General features: G+C 38.7%; 1 protein-coding gene and 1 long non-coding RNA gene across 2 annotated transcripts in view; one reads left to right on the top strand and one right to left on the bottom strand.

The window, feature by feature from the left end:
* The window catches only part of TMEM30A (transmembrane protein 30A), a 47,719-nt gene extending 33,101 nt beyond the window's left edge, over positions 1-14,618 (bottom strand). The window contains 3 exon segments of the mRNA XM_053602845.1: positions 14,065-14,345; positions 14,348-14,432; positions 14,434-14,618. Of these exon segments, the coding sequence (XP_053458820.1) occupies positions 14,065-14,345; positions 14,348-14,432; positions 14,434-14,601 (534 nt within the window). The 5' untranslated portion in view covers positions 14,602-14,618.
* The window catches only part of LOC128594231 (uncharacterized), a 68,364-nt gene continuing 62,633 nt past the window's right edge, over positions 14,575-20,305 (top strand). The window contains exon 1 of the long non-coding RNA XR_008382516.1: positions 14,575-14,619. This is a non-coding gene — a long non-coding RNA (uncharacterized LOC128594231). The remainder of the gene's footprint in view (positions 14,620-20,305) is intronic.

Raw genomic sequence — 20,305 nt, 5'->3', positions numbered from 1 at the left:
ATTCTCCATTTTGTTTGGGTCTTTTCCTGGTTTTGGCATCAGGGTGATGTTTGCTTCATAGAATGTGTTGGGGAAGATTCCTTCTTCCTCAGTTTTTTGGAATAATTTCTGCAGGACAGGAATAAGCTCTTCCTTGCAGGTTTGATAGAATTCTGGAGTGAAGCCATCTGGACCAGGGCATTTTTTAGTTGGAAGCTTTTTTATTGTTTCTTTGATCTCAGTGCTTGAAATTGGTCTGTTCAGGAGCTCTATTTCTTCCTGGCTAAGTCTAGGGAGAGGGTATGATTCCAAATATTGATCCATTTCTTTCACATTGTCAAATTTCTGGGCATAGAGTTTCTGGTAGTATTCAGAGATGATCTCTTGTATCTCTGTGGGATCAGTTGTTATTTCCCCTTTATCGTTTCTGATTGAGGTTACTAGAGATTTTACTTTTCTATTTCTAGTTAGTCTGGCCAATGGTTTATCTATTTTATTTATTTTTTCAAAAAACCAACTCCTTGTTTCATTAATTTTCTGAATGATTCTTTTGTTTTCAATTTCATTGATCTCTGATTTGATTTTGGATATTTCTTTTTTTCTACTGAGTTTAGGCTTAGATTGTTTTTCTTTTTCCAATTCCATAAGATCTCTTGTGAGATTGTTGATGTGCTCTCTTTCTGTTTTTCAAATGTAGGCATCTAAAGCGATGAATTTTCCTCTCAAAACTGCTTTTGCAGTATCCCACAGGTTTTGGTAGCTTGTGTCTTCATTGTTGTTATGCTCAAGGAAGTTAATGATTTCCTGTTTTATTTCTTCCTGCACCCATCTGTTATTCAACAGAAGATTGTTTAATTTCCATGCCTTTGGGTGGGGTCGAGCATTTTTGTTAGAGTTAAGTTCCACCTTTAGTGCCTTATGGTCTGAAAAGATACAAGGTAAAATTTCAATTCTTTTGATTCTGTTGATATTTGTTTTGTTTCCCAGGATATGATCAATTTTGGAGAATGTTCCATGGGGTGATGAGAAGAATGTATATTCTTTATCTTTGGGGTGGAGTGTTCTATATGCGTCTATCAAGCATAGTTGTTCTAGGGTCTCATTTAAATCTCTTACATCTTTGTTTAATTTCTGTTTAGAGGATCTGTCCAGCTCTGTAAGAGGTGTGTTAAAGTCCCCTGTTATGATGGTATTATCAGATATCATATTGCTCAGACTGAGTAAGGTCTGCTTCAAGAATCTGGGAGCATTTAAATTGGGTGCATAAATATTTAGAATGGAAATGTCTTCTTGTTGTAGTTTTCCCTTGACCAATATAAAGTGACCATCTTTGTCTTTTTTGGCTTTAGTTGCTTTAAATCCACATGTATCAGAAAATAAGATTGCAACTCCTCTTTTCTTCTGAATTCCATTTGCCTGAAAAATTGTCTTCCAATCCTTGACTTGGAGCTTTGTCTTTTGAAGCCAGGTGTGTTTCTTGCAGACAGCAAATGGATGGCTTGTGTTTTTTAATCCAGTCAACCGATCTATGTCTCTTCAGTGGGGAATTCAAGCCATTAACATTTATGGAGATAATTGATAAGTGTGGTAGTATTCTATTCGTCTTATTTGGTGAGAGTCCATTGCTTAGTTTTATCTTTTGCATCAGTGTGGAGGTTAGGTTCTGTCCTTTGATTTCTGAGTTGTTACTTTGTTGCTGATCCATTGTGGTGGTCAGTGTGCAGAACAGGTTGAAGTATTTCCTGCAGAGCTGGTCTTGTGGCGAATTTCCTCAATGTTTGTATATCCTTAAATGATTTGATTTCTCCGTCAATTTTGAAGCTTAGCTTAGCAGGGTACAGAATTCTGGGCTGAAAATTGTTCTGTTTAAGTAGATTAAAGGTAGATGACCATTGTCTTCTTGCTTGGAAAGTTTCATTAGAGAAGTCTGCGGTCACTCTGATGGATTTGCCCCTGTAGGTCAACTGGCGCTTACTCCTGGCAGCTTGCAGAATCTTTTCTTTTGTCTTGACTTTGGACAGGTTCATCACAATGTGTCTTGGAGAAGCTCGGTTAGAGTTGAGGCGACCTGGGGTCCGATATCCCTCTGAAAGCAGTGTGTCAGAATCTTTGGTGATGTTTGGGAAATTTTCTTTTATAATATTCTCTAGTATGGCTTCCATTCCTCTGGGGCATTCTTCTTCCCCTTCTGGAATTCCTATAACTCGTATGTTGGAATGCTTCATAAAGTCTCATAATTCTGACAGTGAACGTTCTGCTTTCTCTCTCTTCTTTTCTGCCTCTTTTACTATCTGAGTTATCTCAAAAACTTTGTCTTCTACCTCTGAAATTCTTTCTTCTGCATGGTCTAACCTGTTGCTAAGTTCCCTGATTGTTTCATTTCCTTCAGCTCTGCTATATCCTTTTTATATTCTTCATATCGTTTATCTCTTATTTGATTCTGTTTTTGGATTTCCTTTTGGTTATTTTCCACTTTATTAGCAGTTTCCTTCATTGTTTCCATCATTTCTTTCATTGTTTTCATCATGTGTATTCTAAATTCCCTTTCTGTCATTCCTAACATTTCTGTATAGGTGGAATCCTCTGCAGTAGCTACCTCATGGTCCCTTGGCGGGGTTGTTCTGGACTGGTTCTTCATGTTGCCTGGAGTTTTCTGCTGATTCTTCCTCATGAGTGATTTCTTTTATCTGTTTCCTTGCCCTAATTTTCCTTTCACTTCCTCTTGCTCTTTAAGTTCTTGTGCCTGTGGACTAAGGGTTACAGGACCAGAAGTGTGAGAAGGTTGAAGAGCAAAAAAGGGATGAAAGAAAGGAGGACCGAGTGATAAGAAAAAAAAGAAAGATAGAGAAAGGAGAGGGGGTGGGGATAAGGAATATTGACAAAAAGAAGAGAGGCACAGAAAGAGGGAGACAGGGCAATATAGGTGTACAGTAGGGTACTTTGACACAACCTTAAAAAACCCCACCTTCTGGGGGTGCCCAGTTGGGTGGTTCCCTTGAGGTCAGCAGCTCTTTGCTAACCTGATCAGACACAGTACCCCCCCTCCACCAAGTAGAGAGGAAAGACAAAAATGCTATAAATCAAACCAAAAGAAGCAAACAGAAAACTTTATGGGGATAAAATTGGGTGAAAAACCAAATGATAGCGGTAGAAACACTAGCAAAAATGAAGTTGTAGTTATTAAAAAAGACAGCAATGGGAAATTATAATTAAACTAGAAAAATTGAGAAAGAAAAAGGGATCTGTATGGAAAAGATTGAAATTAAAAAACAAAAGAACATCAACAACGTCAAAATAAACAAACAAAAAAAAACAACCAAACAAAAAAAAAGAAAAAAATACACAACCAAAAACAAAGCAGTTTGTATATGTTATTGAATATTGTCTGGGCAACACGTGGTCTTCTGGGGTATGAGATGTTAGTCACAGTTCTGATACAACTGGAGGCTGCTGATTTCTCAAACCCCAGCAGGTAGACACCCTAAATCTCTCTTCAGCCCACCTAAAAGGCACTTTGAACTTTAAACTTGCTGAGCAGAAGCTTTCCCAGCTTTCTCGCTGGAATCACTGCTGAAGTGGCTATCCACTTACCCAGTGTGCCAAAACCGGTCTCACTCTGCCCCTGAGGGTTAGGGCTGCAAGGCGGCTCAGACCCCCACCCTTAGGCTACTTGGTTGCTGGGTTACCAGCTCCCACCCGTTTCTAGCTCTGCGACCCTGAGGGTGGAGCTTGCCGGGGCAGATCACTGACAATGGATCCGTGTGACCCACCGCCAAACACTATTAGCTCCGTCTGGCTCAGCGGCTCAGACTGGGGCCCTAGACAACGGCCAAAGTTCTCCGCACTCCCGCTCAGGTCTTCCCCAAGGCAGTTCAACTCAGTACCAAGTCCAAAGACATCAAAACAGTTCACAGGTAAGGCCTTTCTGGTCTGCAGTCTCGCTGCTACTGAACTTACAGTTGTGGGCGGGTTTAGACGGATTGAACACACGCGACCACTTGCCGGTTTTCCACTGTTTTAGTCCTCCTCTTGGGGTCCAGAAGTCTCTCACTGACTCCCTGTATCCTCATAGGAGTGATGATAGGCAGTTCCCACCAGCCAGAGATGCCTGGAGTCCTATCTCCCCAGACTCACGGTGCCCAGATGCAAGGAAGCTGTTACTCGGCTGCCATCTTGCTCCACCTCCTGCTTTTCCATTCTTATGATACTTTACTAAGAAGAATGTTTTCAACTCCATCCAGGTTAATACAAAAGATAAAAAGTCTTTGTCTTTTTATGGCTGAATAGTATTCCATGGTATACATATACCACAGTTTGTTGATCCATTCCTAGGTTGGTGGGCATTTAGGCTGTTTCCACATTTTGGCAACTGTAAATTGAGCTGCAATAAACAATGTAGTACAAATGTCCTTATGATAAAATATTTTTTCCTTCTAAGTAGATGCCTAGTAATGGGATTATGTGGTCAAATGGAAGGTCTATTTTGAGTTCTTTGAGGATTTTCCATACTTCTTTCCAAAGAGGCTGTACTAGTTTGCAGTTCCACCAATAGTGTTTCCTCTTATAAACTCATATTGCATATGAGCACACCCTAATAGCCTCATCTGCAAGAACCCTATTTCCAAATAAGGTCACATTCACAGGTATGTGGAGTTAGGATTTCAACACATCTTTTGGGGAACATGATTCAACCCACAATAGTGACAGAATTAGATCTGTCTAGCTCCAATGCTGACTGCACTGCTGCTTCCCATAATCTTAAATATGTATTCCACCATAATTTAAATATGAATGTCAATTTAAACATTATTATTTTAAAATAAAATTGGTGCCAATCATTAATATGCCAATATTTTAAACAGTACTACCAAATCTTCATATTTTCAGTCTAAAATAAAGATCAAAAGCAAATTTGTCATGACAGCAGCCATCATCCCAAGACCATCCAAACTATTAGTTTGAAATATAATTTTATAATACAAATACAATACAAATATAGTATAAATTTCCATACACACAAGTTTCATATATGGCATTTAACAAATTAAAAAAATAAATTCCCTGTGAAGTTTCACTTTACCCTTTAAAAGTCTTACTGAGTTACCAAGTATAAAAACTGCTTAGGACACAACTGATAAAAAGGGCTTTGTTAAGTATGCCCTGGCTATAAAATAGCAGAGTATATCAAAGAAATGAATAATTAATATGAATAAAACAAGGCTCTGTATTTACGGAAATACATATATGATCTTTCTATACAGAACAATTTTCATAAAGCACTAATATTCAAATAGTAGTGGCCTTTGCCTTTGTATCCATGGTTACTTCTCAACGACATTCTCATGCTGCCTTGTGTCACGTGCCAACCTTATAATCACCCCCTCTAAGTCATCACTGGTCTTATCTCTACCTTGAGTCCCATTTTTATGCCCCTAGATATACTTGGTTGAGTACATCTTCCTTCCTATACATCATACCATCTCTATTTCAAATCCACATCTTTTGAAAATTAAGCCATACATACATGATATTAATCTTTTTTGATTATGCTTCACTAAACACTTGATTAAAAAAAAAAATCCATAGCCCATTGAATCTCTTTAACCTCACAACCAACTGTGGTCATCTGACTAACACCTGTAAATGTACCTACCATCGTCCCAAGCATCCAACCTCAAAATTGTGGTATCATCTTTGACATTAGTCCCCACATTCTGCTAATTCTTCCTTAACAATATACTTACTATCCTAGAGAAGTAAAAGAGAGAAGAAAAAGTACATTGTTTTCTTAAAAAATCAAGAGGAAACAAATAATTTCTAAATATTTTTTAAAACTAAATTGTACATAATGTGAGACCTGAAACTTAGAACGAAGCCAACTAGTTCTGTATTGATGAATGATGTTATTAGATAACTATGTCACATAATCATTCTTACATTTTAATTAATTTTAGAAATTAAACTACAGCAAAGGATAACTGGTGGTGTAGAACAGAGTTGTCCAACCTGTGGCCCATGAGCCACATGCTTATTTTGTGAGGTCTTTTTTTGTTTATCTGTGGTGTTAGAGATCCTACAAAAAGTACTCATGGACCTTTTTTTTGCTAATCGGCATTCATCAGTGTTTGTGTATTTAATGTTTAGCCCAAGACAACTCTTATTCCTCCAATGTGCTGCAGAAAACAAAAAGGGTTGGACACCCTTGGTCTGGAATTTCCAGTTTTTCAGTATAAATGTGTAACAGTACTTCCTTCTAAACTAAGCCTCAAAAAATGTGTGTTTAGGGGTTCCAATTTACGTGTTTTCCCCTCCTTGTGGCAGTATTTGCCAATTTGTTTGCCAAATTTTCGGCAACCCCTCTTGATAGGCGAATTTGTTTTGCCTTTAGATATGGACAGATATCATAGTTACGCAAGTCTGTCTTATAGCATATATCATTTTCCTTGGCTAATTTTAGTAACTCCTTCAGAGCCATAATACCACTCAATAAACTGCTTTTAAGATGTGTTGATTGTGTCCACTGAGTCTTTCATGAATTCATACCTGAGTTCCTATTAGGTGTCAGGCACTGTGCTACTGAATGGGAATACAAAACGGAAAAACATATTGTTTGTGTCAGAGAAGAATTTACAAACTAGTGGACCAGAAAGTCAGATTTATCAGTAAGTATAGTATATAATATGATAATGTTGTGACAGGCCCATAAGTTAGTACTCATAGAATCTTAGAGAAGCAGGTGGGCAAAGAAAGAAAATCACAGAAAAGTTGCCATAGTATTGACAGGAACTAACTTTCAAAAACATGGTAGAAGAAATGGAAGGTCATTTTAGGTAAAGCTATTGGCATGCCACATTCCAAAAACTATAGTAGTTGCTGTGGCTAGAGCAAAAGGTAGGGAGTTGTAGGAGATGAGGCCAGAGAAGCAGAAAGTAGTCTATCATCAAGAAAATTACAACAGATGTTAAGGTTTGAACAGTATTCTGAATGCTATAAGGAGCTAGCTGGAGGAGAAATTTTAAGCAAGAGAGTGAAATATTCAAACTCACCTTTTAAAAATATCCCTCTAGGGCAGCCAGACCAGAAGCAGAGAAAATAGAATGCTACTGCAATATCCTAGACAAAAAATGCCCAGCCTGGGCAACACAGTGAGACAAAAAACTAAAAAATATTCCAGGTATGATAGCACACAGTTCTAGTCCTGGGTACTCGAGAAACTAAGAAGGGAGGATCCCTTGAACCTAGGAGCTCAAGGCTGCAGTGAGCCATGATTATGTGGCTACCTTCTACCCTGAGCGTCAGAGTAAGACCCTGTCTCCAAACAAACAAATCAACGAAGCCACATATCTAATTTGCTTTTTTAAGATAAAAAATAATAAATGCTTTTATTATGAAACCGGGTGCAATACACTATTATAATCAATGTAGAAACGCAACCACTATTAATTCTAGTGTCTGAACTACTAGGCTCTCACATCTAGCTTTCACACAGATGACATACCATTTTACCACCAGATAACTACTCCTATAACCCTGTCTTGGAGAGACTGCTAACAACCCCCAACACCAATTTCTGTGCTAACTTTTTTTCACATAAAACTCTTACTAAAAATGATTATTTTTTCAGCCTTCCTGGAAACTGTGGCCTTGACATTAAGTGGATGGGTAGGTGGCAACTTGGAAGAATCTGCATTAAATGCCTTTATCTCCTTGTTCTTCACCCTTTTCACACTACTGAAGGGAAAATGAGATTAGGACCCCAGCCTTCATCCTGGAGTAGGCGCATGACAGTAATTCCCAAGAATGGCAGGGGATTTGACTATCTGTGCCTTCATGTCAGCAGCATACTGTGTTCCTAAAGCTTTTTACATGAGAATGAAATCTTAATTATTCACTGCTGAACCCAATCCTAACTGATAGACACTTTCCTGATTCACACTCACTTTCCTGATTCGTTATCAAATACCCAAGGCCATCCACAATCTGGCATCAGCTAATTTGCCCTTATTGCTATTTCCTCTATACATATACCTTTTGATTTCCCACCACTAAATCACTGCTCATATTAATCATCTCCCTTGGAATGCACCCAAACCTCTCCTTTAGAAGTGCTATTCATCCTTGAAATTCCAACTTAAACTCGGCTTCCAACACAAAGCTTTCCATGGTCTTTGGAGACAGATCTCCACTACGAAAGCATATTCTGTCTGTGCCACTCACCTGGCAATGATTAGTTTTCCTGTCATGTGTTTGTCTCATCTTCCCTCAAAGATTCCAGGCTTCTTAAGAAAGGATTTCTCTTTAAAAAGAGAGAAAAAAAAAGAGGTCTGTCCTCAAACTTTTCCTATGGCTCACTATGCTCAGAGATGTACTTTGTATACAGAAAATGCCTGAGATTGATTAAAATCCTTGATAAATTTAACTCAGTTTATGAGCTCTTACTACCATGTGATCATTATACCCTTTGCTACCTAAAATTCAAGGGTAGCCTGACCTAATGCTCAGATTGTACTAAAATCTTTTGGGTATAACATCCTATCTTCAGAAAACAAAGTTCATACTAAAGTAAATAGTTCCTATCTTGGAAAGAAAAAAGGCTAAAGTGGAAGAGGAGCTATAGTTCCCTTATTTAAAAAAATTAATGCTTACTAAATGTCAAAAGCATATGAGGCCAATGCAGAATTCAATGATTGTCTGGAGACTTGCCCATTAGCTTAAATCCAAAGACAAAGAACCAGAAACGAAACAGTACAGATGCAGATGAGTAGATTAGTTTAAGAGTGATCCGATTTCTCAGCTTTGTTTAGCTACCGCTGTAGCTGTAACTGTTCATCTAAATCAAATTGGCATGTATTCTTAGTAATTCTCAAAATATATCCTATTCCTAAGAAACAGATACTGAATTTAATGCAGTAGGAAAGGGGAAATTTGAAGGACATGCATTTTTTGCCCCGTGTAGAAGGAGGACTGGAAAACTTCCATTATGAATGTAAATCTGTCTAAAAGAAAATCAATAAGACCTAAACAGGTCACTCACCAAAATGCTGAGTAATAAAGTAAATCATTGTAAGTATTAATCAAATTAAGTTAAAAATGGTATTTTAAATACCCCTTAGATAATGATTCCACACTAAAGAATTTATATGGAGGCTCTCTACAGGCTCTCAAAAAGACAAAATTTTAAAAAGCAACTTTCTTTAGGCTGCTTGAATTTTATCTGTGACAAAGAAATGAAGAATGGTGTTACCTGAGCCAAGATTAAGGGAAAACTGAACTGAAGTATTTGTTATCTATTTAATCTGGAGAACGACAAAAGAACTCATGCATGGACCAGGGATTCATGTTACACCTCAACATTTACTGAGGATTTGAACATGTGCATTAGACCCAGTATTCTTGTAGCAAAAAGTTAAATTTGCTAGTATGTTTCTTTAGAACTGTAATTTAAAAGCAGGAGGCAATTCTCTTCTATAAAGGGCCAGAAAGTTAATATTTTAGGTTTTGCAGAAAAAGAAGCAAGGTTGAGGGTATTGGATAGATTCTTATGAAACAAGAGAGAAAATAAATTTGCACAATTTTTACTGATAAAATTCAAAACATAAAATATTAATGTAAAAAATATATATATAAAGTTCACAGTTCTTTGTTACATAGGTCTACTAATGAGAAGAATGTAATTCTTTTGGGGGGAATAATATTTCACATAATTGGGATTCAAAGGTATTGTTCCTTACCATCAAATCAATTGCAAATTCTCATCTGTAAAATCAATGTAGGTTTCCAGGCCACACAAAACATTCCATCCATACTTACTTTGTCATCCTTTGCTCTAAATATTAAAATTACTTGAGAAACAAGTTTAAAACACTAACACCACAAAACCTTGGTACGGAAAGTTCAGTACTTATCCCCATGTCCAAGCAAGGAACAAGGAAGAGGACAAGTGGTTTGAGGAAAAATAAAGAGAAGTTTACTAATTCGCCAGCAAACGAGAAGGGCCATGGTCCTAACTACAGTATAAGAAACTCAGCACTTTTAAAGGGAATTTTCAGCTTTGGATTATAGCTGTTTAACTACAGCATCTTTGGTGAAAACAACTATGACTTATGCCCAAACAACCCCTCTGAGCCATCTCCTGTGGTACTCTCCTCCCCGAAAAAAAAAAAAAAATTAATTAAAAAGAACACTCCCTCCCCCTTGGATTAATAGTTGGGCAGGAATGCAGGTTAAGATTCCCAAAAAAGGGAAACAGTAAAATGTTTCCCATAAAATATTTTACCCTTTTTCAGGCATTAACTCTGTTACAACCTTAATTTCCAAAAGTCTACTTATAAATAGCTAAAATCGACATGAATATAAAAATCTTCAAACTTCTTAACATAAACCACCTAATCTTTAACAACTATTTCTACAAAGCAATTTGTTCTCCCTTGACTCTTAGCTAAAGGCTAAGTATAAACCAAGATACTGAACACAGATGGGAAATCTAATCTTAAAAATCTTACAACCTTAAGAATTCAACTTACATAGAGTAAAAATATAAATAAAAACGCATTTTTATCAGAAACTACGGCAATAGAAAATAATCAGGATCAAACAATTGAGGACGGTAAATGAAACAATAGTAAGGTGAATAAGAGGAAACCTAGGAGTTTATCAAACGTGGGGAATACAGAGCTAATTCACTAAGATTTCATTCATGAAATGTGTCTTGAACACTTTTAGCAATATTAATTTGTAGTGAATGTTTAGTTTCTAAAATTTACTTTGAATAACAACTTCATCTGATTTTAACCATTAATTTAAAACTAACTTCACACTGATGAATGCTTTTGCAAAAATTAAGAATAACCTTTTTTTCAAGAAATTTTGTATCTCAGCATCACTCACTGACAAAGGCTCTAGACCTTTATGGGAGAAAAGTGAGCCTGACTCCTACAATTGCCAAATTAAATACTCATTCCTTGTTCCTAATAATAAATGAAGATATCAAACCTTAATGTTAAGTGAAGATACTACACGTTCATAGTATTTTCTCAAGAAAGATAAAATTAATAACTGTAGTTTTCTTATATATCCTCATTTTATTTAGATTACGTAAAATCACAAACCGAATAAACAAGATACATAAACCAAACAAGAGGAGGAAATATGCTGCCAAACGTAATTACTAAAATCTAAACACACTCTTTCTTACATCTTTTTCATGGGAGTCCAAGGCATTTTACAAAAGTAATAACTTTTACTATAACATTTCTGGGAGAATGAGACAGATTTACTGATTTTTATACTTTAAGAAATATTAGATTTATATTTAATAAATATTGGATTTCTGATCTTAGCACTTTAAGCTATATTACAAAAGCATTTTGATTTGACAAGTCTCCTTTGCCCTAGTAATATGAATTAATATAGCAATGAAAGTTTTTAAAATAAAATTAAAAAAAGGAACTAAAAAAATGTGAGCAACTTAAAGTATGGAAGTGAATGCTGGCTAGGACTCCTCATTATCCATTTACTTAAGGATAATACTCAACTTAATACTCAACATACTTTTATTGAAACTAGTGGTCAACAAAGGGTAGAGAACAGGCAGAAACAAGTATGTGTGTTTTGGAAATCTTCCTAGGTTTTTCAATAACTCCACATCTGATTCAGAACCACTTCTCTACATATATAACACAAAAATTCTAAAAATAAATATACATAAGTGTTGGTACAAAACTCCCAGTTACTCTTCCATGTCAGTGTTGGTATAAAACTCCCAGTTACTCTTAATAAATTTTTATTTCCTCTTATTTCAAACGCTATATTTTTTAAAAAAATCACATTTTAAGTTGGAAATCATAGAATTTTAGATTTGAATGGCACCTTAGAGATCCTCTAATATAAATCTTTAGTTCTTAAGGAAAAGATTTGGACTTTTCTTTAAGATAATTAAAAATTATGGACTCAAGATTATGCCTGAGATCCTAAACTAGAGAGAGATGGAACTGGGATTTCAATTCCAAGGCCCGAACTCTTCAATGCCCTTTTAAACTAAGCTGCAGCAGACTCTTCAGGCAACTTGAAATAAGAATTTCACATGAGAGTCTGGGCACAATTGGCTCTTGCCTATAATCCTAGCATTCTACAAGGCCCATTTGAGCTCAGGAGTTGAGACCAGCCTGAGCAAAGCAAGACTCTGCTAAAATAGAAAAATTAGCAGGCATGGTGGCTGAACTTATAGTCCCAACTACTCAGAAGGCTGTGACAGGAGAACTGCTTGAGCCCTGGAGTTTGACAAAGCTGTGAGCTAGGTAATAGAGTGAGACTCTGCTTGCAAAAAAAAAAAAAAAGAAGAAGAAGAAAGAAAAAAACTGACACATGAGAACTATTTAAGAAATTTCCAATTCACCTACTGTTTAGTATGAAGAACTTTATTTCAAACTCAAAAGTTTTAAAGTTAAAAGAAGTTGATTTCTGATAATTTAACAAATTCTCACATAAAATTCCAAATTATTGCTACTTTCATCTTATATCTTGAGAAGTTTAAACAAAATGACTCAATTTTCTAATGTTATTTTCTTCTACTTTGCTAACATTACAGTAAAGACCTTAGTGCAGTGTGAAAGCTTAAAGCTGGGAATTAAGACATCTGGGTTTCTGTCTCATTTCTACAACACTCAACTAATGTACTGTCAAATCTCTACCTCTCTTTTTCTCATCTGCTAATTAAGGATCATGATAACTTAGTGCCAGACATCTTAACTATGTTGCTTCTTAATCTCTTATTTTAGAAGATACACATTATTCTACCTACTCTACAGATAGGGAAACTGAGGCTCAAATAGATTAAGAAACTATGAGTTAATTAACTATTAACTCAGTTAATGGCTGAGCTGGAAATTAAACCCGGCTCTGTTTGACTCTTAGAGCCCATGACACCACCATATGCTCATACCCGGATCCGATGTGTGGTCCTAGTGCAGTAAGGAGGACAAGATATATCTGCAAGACCATTAGTGAGATACAGAGGATAAAATAAAAATATATGCAGACACTTTCACTAGTTATTAAACTGAAAACGAATTTTTAGTAAAAGACTTTGAAACTAGGTATGCTACAGATACTATTACTGTTGTTAATAACACTGAGGCAAGAAGGAATCAAAAGAACGTGGTAACCAGTTTCCGTCCTTCCAAACAGATAAATACCCTCAGATAGACAAGAAAGAGGATGATCAGATGCTTAATACGGGACACCTACATGGTATTTACATTCTGTCAACCCATCTTCACCACTGAAGATAATAATGATACTGCGACTGCTGCTCTGGCAGACTCTAAATGGTTCCCCAATAAAAGTTTTTCTGTCATTTTTTATGTAAGCAAAAAGGTCAGTAAAATTAATATCAGCAAAAGGTTTGGAAGACTGTGCACCCTTTGTGCAGTCGCTGGCTCTTTTTGTAATGTTTTAAAATCTACAAAAGGGGGAGAGGGGAAGTCTAAAGCAAAACCAGAAATGAAATTTCAGGTTATCTTTTACCCGTATCATGCCGTACAACTAAAGCATCTAATTAACTCCAAATGAAAGTAGTAACCGTGCACATGCATGACCCAGTAACTTATGACGGTTTCTTTACATAAAAATCAACACTTTCATGACTGTAGGTCCTTCTCCCAACAATGGGCAAGGTGTTAATTCCTGTGTCCTGGGATAATCCCCACACAGGTAATGACACTCCGTGCCTCCAGGTTACGTCTACGTTTTCTCCACTTCTCTTTTCACGTCGTCGAACACCTAACTCCCTAATCCGCACGGAACCACGCAAACCGCCCGTGGAAGAAGTGCTCTCCACCTGACCCCCCTCGGCATTAAGCGTTCATTCCGTGGCTAAACTGTAAATCGTGAGCAGGAGGAAGAGAGGACACTATTGCAAATTCAGGAAACCCACACTCAAGAGAGAAAAAACCACACAGAGAGAACGCTGCGAAGGTGGGGGGGCGCAGGGAGGGACACCCCCACCCCCAAGTCCCCTCCGGGTTCGGGCGCGGAAGACCCCGCGGCGGGGCGACGCCAACCCCCACCGCCGTCCCCTCCGCTCACCTCGATCTCGCGGATGTTGTTGGAGGTGACGAAGATGCCGATGCCAATGGGGATGAAGATGAGGCCGATGATGAAGAAAGTCGGGAGCACCGTGCCAGCCGTGAGGATGGGCTGCCAGGCGGGAAGCCGTTGCTGTTTGAAGGCCGTGTTATCCGGTCTCCGCGTCTTAGCGGTGCCCCCGGGAGCGCACGGGGGCCCGCCGTCCACCTCATCCTTCGCGTTATAGTTCATCGCCATCGACACCCGGGGCGCGGCTCCGAGACGCGCAGGAGGACCGCCCAGGGACCCGCCTGCCGACCCCTACCGGAGACTTGCAGGCGCCGTCGCCGCCGCCGTCGCAGCCGACGCAGCCACCTCCGCTGTGGAGACGGAAGAGGCGGGACACACTTCCGCGAAGGGCCCCTGACCGGAAGCGAGAGTCGGCCGCAGACACCGGAGGGAGGAAAAGAGGAAGGAGGGAGCAGACCCGGGGCCGAGGGGAGGGAAAAGGGGAGGACGATGGAAAGGGGAGGGAAAAGGCGGACGCACCCTGATCATCTGCCCTGTGACGACAAGGTGAGTGGCTCGGCCCCTGGAGCGTGAGGCTACGTGGGCGCATGCGCGGCCCTGGAGCGCGGCCTTGGCGCCTGCGCCGTGGGCGCCTCTCGGCTGGTTCGGCCGCCGCCTGTGTTCGCGCCCCCGGCTGGGTGGCCAGGCGGCGCGTTTAGGTCGCCGATCCCTCTTCAGGCACCGTGGTTAGTCCTGGAACTGCCCACAGAGAGATCTGACACTCTGGCGCCAGACGGTTTTCCTTCCGTCTCTTAAGGGAATTGGAGCGTTAAAAGGCTACATCAAGGTGGCTTGAACGTGGCAGGGTTGGTAGTATTTGCTTGGGTTATAAAACCGCGACGTTCTCTTATTAAAAAAAAAGAATCATTACCCAAGATATAAATATGTGTAAGTTTTAACTGAGACGCATGACAGACAGCCGTTTTGTCCTAACGTCAAGAACCAATAATAGGAATTAGTTAACCCTATTGTCTCTAATTGAGCTGTTATCACTTATTTTTCATCCGTTAATGGTCTCACGTTACTTTTTCTGTGATAAGCTTGTCCCATTTTCTTTTAGTAATTAAAAACACACAAAACAGTTTAAAACGGCCAAGTATTGTAATGACCCAAGCAAATAAAGATATTAAAAAGTCATTAAATCAAGATACCAAAGTCGTACAGAGACTACAGAAATATACAGCACAAATAAACTTCCATTAACTTTGTTTCTTTGCACTTTGCTGTATTTCCGAAATTTCAACAATAAGCATATATATCATTTGTAAAATTTAAATGATTATATACAATCCACATTCTACTAACATCTTTGATATCTAGACCAACCAGTAAATCACATCATCTGAAAAGTAATACCCAAACTTTTTTCAAGACTTTGTCTGCTTGGTCCTAATAATTTATAATGAAATATTTTTTTCAAAATGACAAGTCTCAAGACAATTAAGGTCATGGTGGGGGTGTGGGAAGGGAAAGAAGGAGGGAGGGGTGGGGGAAAGAAGAAAAGTGAGAGAGGAGGGATGGGGGTGGGGCCTTGGTGTGTGCCCCACCTTCTGGGGGGAAGACACGATTGCAAGAGGGACTTTACCTAAAAAATGCTATCAGTTTAACCTGGCTTATTGTACCCTCAATGAATCCCCAACAATAAAAAATAAATACAAAAAAAAAGAGTATGATCCAATCATGTGTACTTGGCAATGTTTGGAGGAATACTTGGTGCTGTCTAATAACTGACTTGCTTGGCTTTGCACTTAGGTAACATCATCTCTCAAATTCTTAGCACTACTAACATGCTTAAGTCTATGTTTTGATCTGTTATGTTTACCTTCGACTCTAGGGTTGAATAATAAAAGAGACAAGGAGTTAACCAATCTGCCCTATGAACAAACATAATTGGAAAAGGCAGTTTTAGTAAAATGGAGTCTTTCCTTTCACTAAGTTCTGTTAATAAAAAGGTGTATCAGAATATGGGGCATAATTCAGAAGTACTGAAGAGAGCTTTAACCTTGAAATCTCTTGCCCAAATTCTTTTCTAAGAGACTTGGTGAGCGACACCCTACAAACCGTAAAAGCTCATTGAGTGGGTTTTGTACAGCCCAGTATAATGTGGTTTACTTTCCAGCCTGACTCTGGAATAGCATCACAGGAGATAGCAGACCCCCTCATCTTAACTCATGCATTCCTTTCTGCTGAGTCCAGCTCTTTAGGCTTAACTCCTTCAACCACCTGCCAACTAAAGAATCCCTAAACCCACCTGTGATTTGAAAGCGCTAATTAGAGATGTCCTGCCTTTCTAGGCTGAACCAATGTATACCTTCCAGGCTGTCTCCTGGTGTTCTCACACCTTCCAGGTGTTGATTTATGATTTTACCTGTAATTCCTGTCTTCTTGAATGTATAAATTCACTGTAGCGCAGACGTGTTTCTCAAGACCTCTTGAGACTATGCTCCCCAGGCCATGGTTGCATATGATATGGCTCAGAATAAACTTCTTTAAACATTTTGGCAGAATTTGGTTTTTCCATCAGCTACATGTAAGGCAATTTGTTCTCCCCATTTCTGCCTATATCATCATACCAACTTCATTTGATAGTTCCTTGATCGATTTGGTATTCTAGCATTCTGTATTGATGATCAATTATTATGCCATAAGGGATTTTTGGTTGTTTTGCTGTTCTAGGGATCTGTATGATCACAATGTATTTATCTGGTTCCTTTTCCAGTTTTGTTTGTTCATGGGAACAAAACTGGTTAACTCCTTGTCTGTGTTATTAGAAATTCCATTTTGACTGAAACAGACTTATAGAACTAAAATCTTCCTTAGGTTCTCATCTAAAACTTACGTTTTCAGATGAGGCCGGAATGGGTGAAGTTGTTTTTTCAGATCTCTTGTTACCTCTCCATTTCTTTTACCACTACCATACAATGCTACCACAATGTGCTTCTCTCACCAGTGAACACATTTTTTTTTCATCTCTATATCATTATCTAAAAGGACTCAGAATTTTATGATTTCCTTGGTCACACATCGTTTTATGATAGTCCTTACTTGGTAGTTGTTCATTTAATCTGCTAAAGTAGGAATTTTTAAAGTGTCAGTGTTTCTAGGGCAACAAAAGAGAATGGTTATCCTCACAATGGGTTACCAGTAGTTGCATCTTCAGACTGTGGTTGCTAAGAGTAACTAAGTGTGTGTGTTCCTGGTACATTTAGATAACATTTGTATTTTCAAGTGGTTGTTCACTTACTGATTCCATAAAAGTGGAATTTATGTGACTAAATGACATTAATGCTATGAGGTCAACATAATAAATATGCAGTGAATGCATGATCCCAAATATAAAAGTAAATCCCAAACGAGAGGACACATGTAAACCCAACAGTCTGAAAAGTTGTGTATTTTTAGCATTTGGTGGGGAAGTTTTATACAGTTTTCATTTTTTAGTTCAATTCCTGTGTCTTGCCCCTGAAGTAGGTAATCAGAAACATAGATGTAAAAAATACAGAATAACAATTGGGTACCTTCAGGAATGAGCAAGAGGAAACTGAAACTAGTCTTTTTACTATTTGGCTAAAGTAGGTTTGCCACATAAATTTGCTTGTTGGGCTCTTTTGATGTTAGGTGCTGTTCAAATCATTTCATTCACATCTGTGACTTACAGATGTTTAAGAAAGGGCTGAGATATGTGTCATAGTTTCTACCAACAGGCATTTCAGAGGAAGTTCTCAGTGACTGGAAATGATTCAAATTGTTTCAAGTGACTGGGTTATATTTTTGCTTGTTTAAAAATACTTTTCCCCCTATTCAGTATCTATGGCAGCTTATTTTCAGGAGAAAGTGATGTAGGATTTGTATACCAAATTAAATTTCTTGTATTTATCACAGCAGAGATTAATTGATTGTATTCATGACATCAGAAACTGATTTTGAAAAGTGACTTTTTAAAATTGATCTTTTTCTGATTTTTATTAGTATATTTATTGAACTCCTGCAGTTAAATACGTAAGAAAATCCTTTTGTTCTCACATTGAGAGATTGTCTGATTAGCCTACAGTCACTGACATGATGAAAGATTTTGTAAATTCTTGAGCAACCAGTCAATTATCAGAAATACAAGTCAAACCAGATAGCTTTAGTGTCAGTAGAGCAAAGAGTAATGTCACCAAAATTCTGTAGTAGACAGCCTCAGAATTCTGTTTTGGAAAGAAAAGAAATGTGTTTCGTTTCTCATAATTCCACACTTCCCGTGAATGAAAGAATATAATTCTAATGAGACTTCAGATTTCATGACTTCCACTGCATAGACCAGGCGTCCTCAAACTTTTTAAACAGGGGGCCAATTCACTGTCCCTCAGATGGTTGGAGGGCCGGACTATAGTTTAAAAAAAAAACAAAAAACTATGAACAAATTCCTATGCACACTGCACATATCTTATTTTGAAGTAAAAAACAACGGGAACAAATACAATTCACACCGCTTCATGTGGCCCGCGGGCCGCAGTTTGAGAACGCCTGACATAGACTGTTTCCGTTAATTCCATCTCCATGGCACCTATTTTTTCAATAGGTGCCATCAATTATAGATAAGGTCTTTTCTTCAAATATGATGTTGCTATCTCTAGGTTGACAGCCAACTGACATCTGTTACATGTATAACAGTGAAAGTAATTATTTTAAAAAGGGGCGCGGAATTAGGAAGAGGTTTAGCTTACTCCATGAGAATCATCAAGAGAGAGACCAAAGTAGGCCAGGCACGGTGACTCACCGCCTATAACCCTGCACTCTGGGAGGCCAAGGTAGGATGATTTCTTAAGGTCAGGAGTTCAAGACCAGCCTGAGCAAGAGGGAGACCTCATCTCTACCAAAAAAAAAATAGTAATATTAGCCAGGGATGGTGGCATGTGCCTGTAGTCCCAGCTACTCAGGAGGTTGAGGCAAGAAGATCACTTGAGCCCAAGAGTTTGAGGTTTCTGTGAGCTGTTTGAGTTGCTGAGAGCACTCTGGTAGCCTGACAACAAAGTGAGACAGCTTTAAAGCAAAACTGAGCTTTAAAAAATGGTCATTCTTGGGCGGCGCCTGTGGCTCAGTGAGTAGGGCGCCGGCCCCATATGCCGAGGGTGGCGGGTTCAAACCCAGCCCCGGCCAAACTGCAACAACAACAAAAAATAGCCGGGCGTTGTGGCGCGCGCCTGTAGTCCCAGCTGCTCGGGAGGCTGAGGCAAGAGAATCACGTAAGCCCAAGAGTTAGAGGTTGCTGTGAGCCGTGTGACGCCACGGCACTCTACCGAGGGCGGAACAGTGAGACTCTGTCTCTACAAAAAAAAAAAAAAAAAAAAAAATGGTCATTCTTATAAATTATATGTTTTGGCTAATTTTAGATTTATTTTAGACCTTTCTATTTTTCTAAGTTTTAAATTATTGGAAGTCTGGGGAGCAGAGGGCATTTCATTATGATTCTTTTTTTTTTTTTTTTTTAAGACAGAGCCTCAAGCAGTTGCTCTGGATAGAGTGCTGTGGCATCACAGCTCACAGCAACCTCAAACTCCTGAGCTCACGCGAGTCTCCTGTCTCCGCCTCCCAAGTAGCTGAGACTACAGGTGCCCGCCACAACGCCCGGCTATTTTTTGGTTGCAGCGGTCATTGTTGTTTGGCGGGTCCGGGCTGGATTCGAACCTGCCAGCTCAGGTGTATGTGGCTGGTGCCTTAGCCACTTGAGCCACAGGTGCCAAGCCTGATTCATTTTTTGAAACACTTGAGTCCCTATCATCTGTGAAGTTATTCTTTTATTTCTTGAAAATCACTTTAATTTCTTCGTGAAGGATGACCTTCATAAAATGGGCTTAAAAGTGAAAGTTGACTTCTTGTGGAGCTTCAGAAGTAAAAGACGTTTTATTAGTCAATCACATTAACTAAATATTTATGACAACAAAGGCCAAGACTAAGGCTTTCCCTCTGACCCACACACCACGAGACACAAGGCAGGAATTCAACAGTCTTACATCATTTTTATTGTCACTGAGTCTTCTGATGGGAGTCATCTGCACTCACTGTATTTTCTTCCTTGACCCAGTTGCTCAGAAAAACATTGCTCCCTTACTTCTGACCTTACCTGTACTGACGCTGCCTTGCTAGTTAATTCTGTCTCAAACTTTGAGATTCAAGTCAGTAGCCAATTTAAGGAACATTTCTTCAACCC

This window comes from Nycticebus coucang, chromosome 9, assembly GCF_027406575.1.
Source record: "Nycticebus coucang isolate mNycCou1 chromosome 9, mNycCou1.pri, whole genome shotgun sequence".
NCBI lineage: Eukaryota > Metazoa > Chordata > Mammalia > Primates > Lorisidae > Nycticebus > Nycticebus coucang.
Note: the sequence above shows the minus strand (reverse complement) of the source record. Positions and strands in the feature narration are given on the sequence as shown.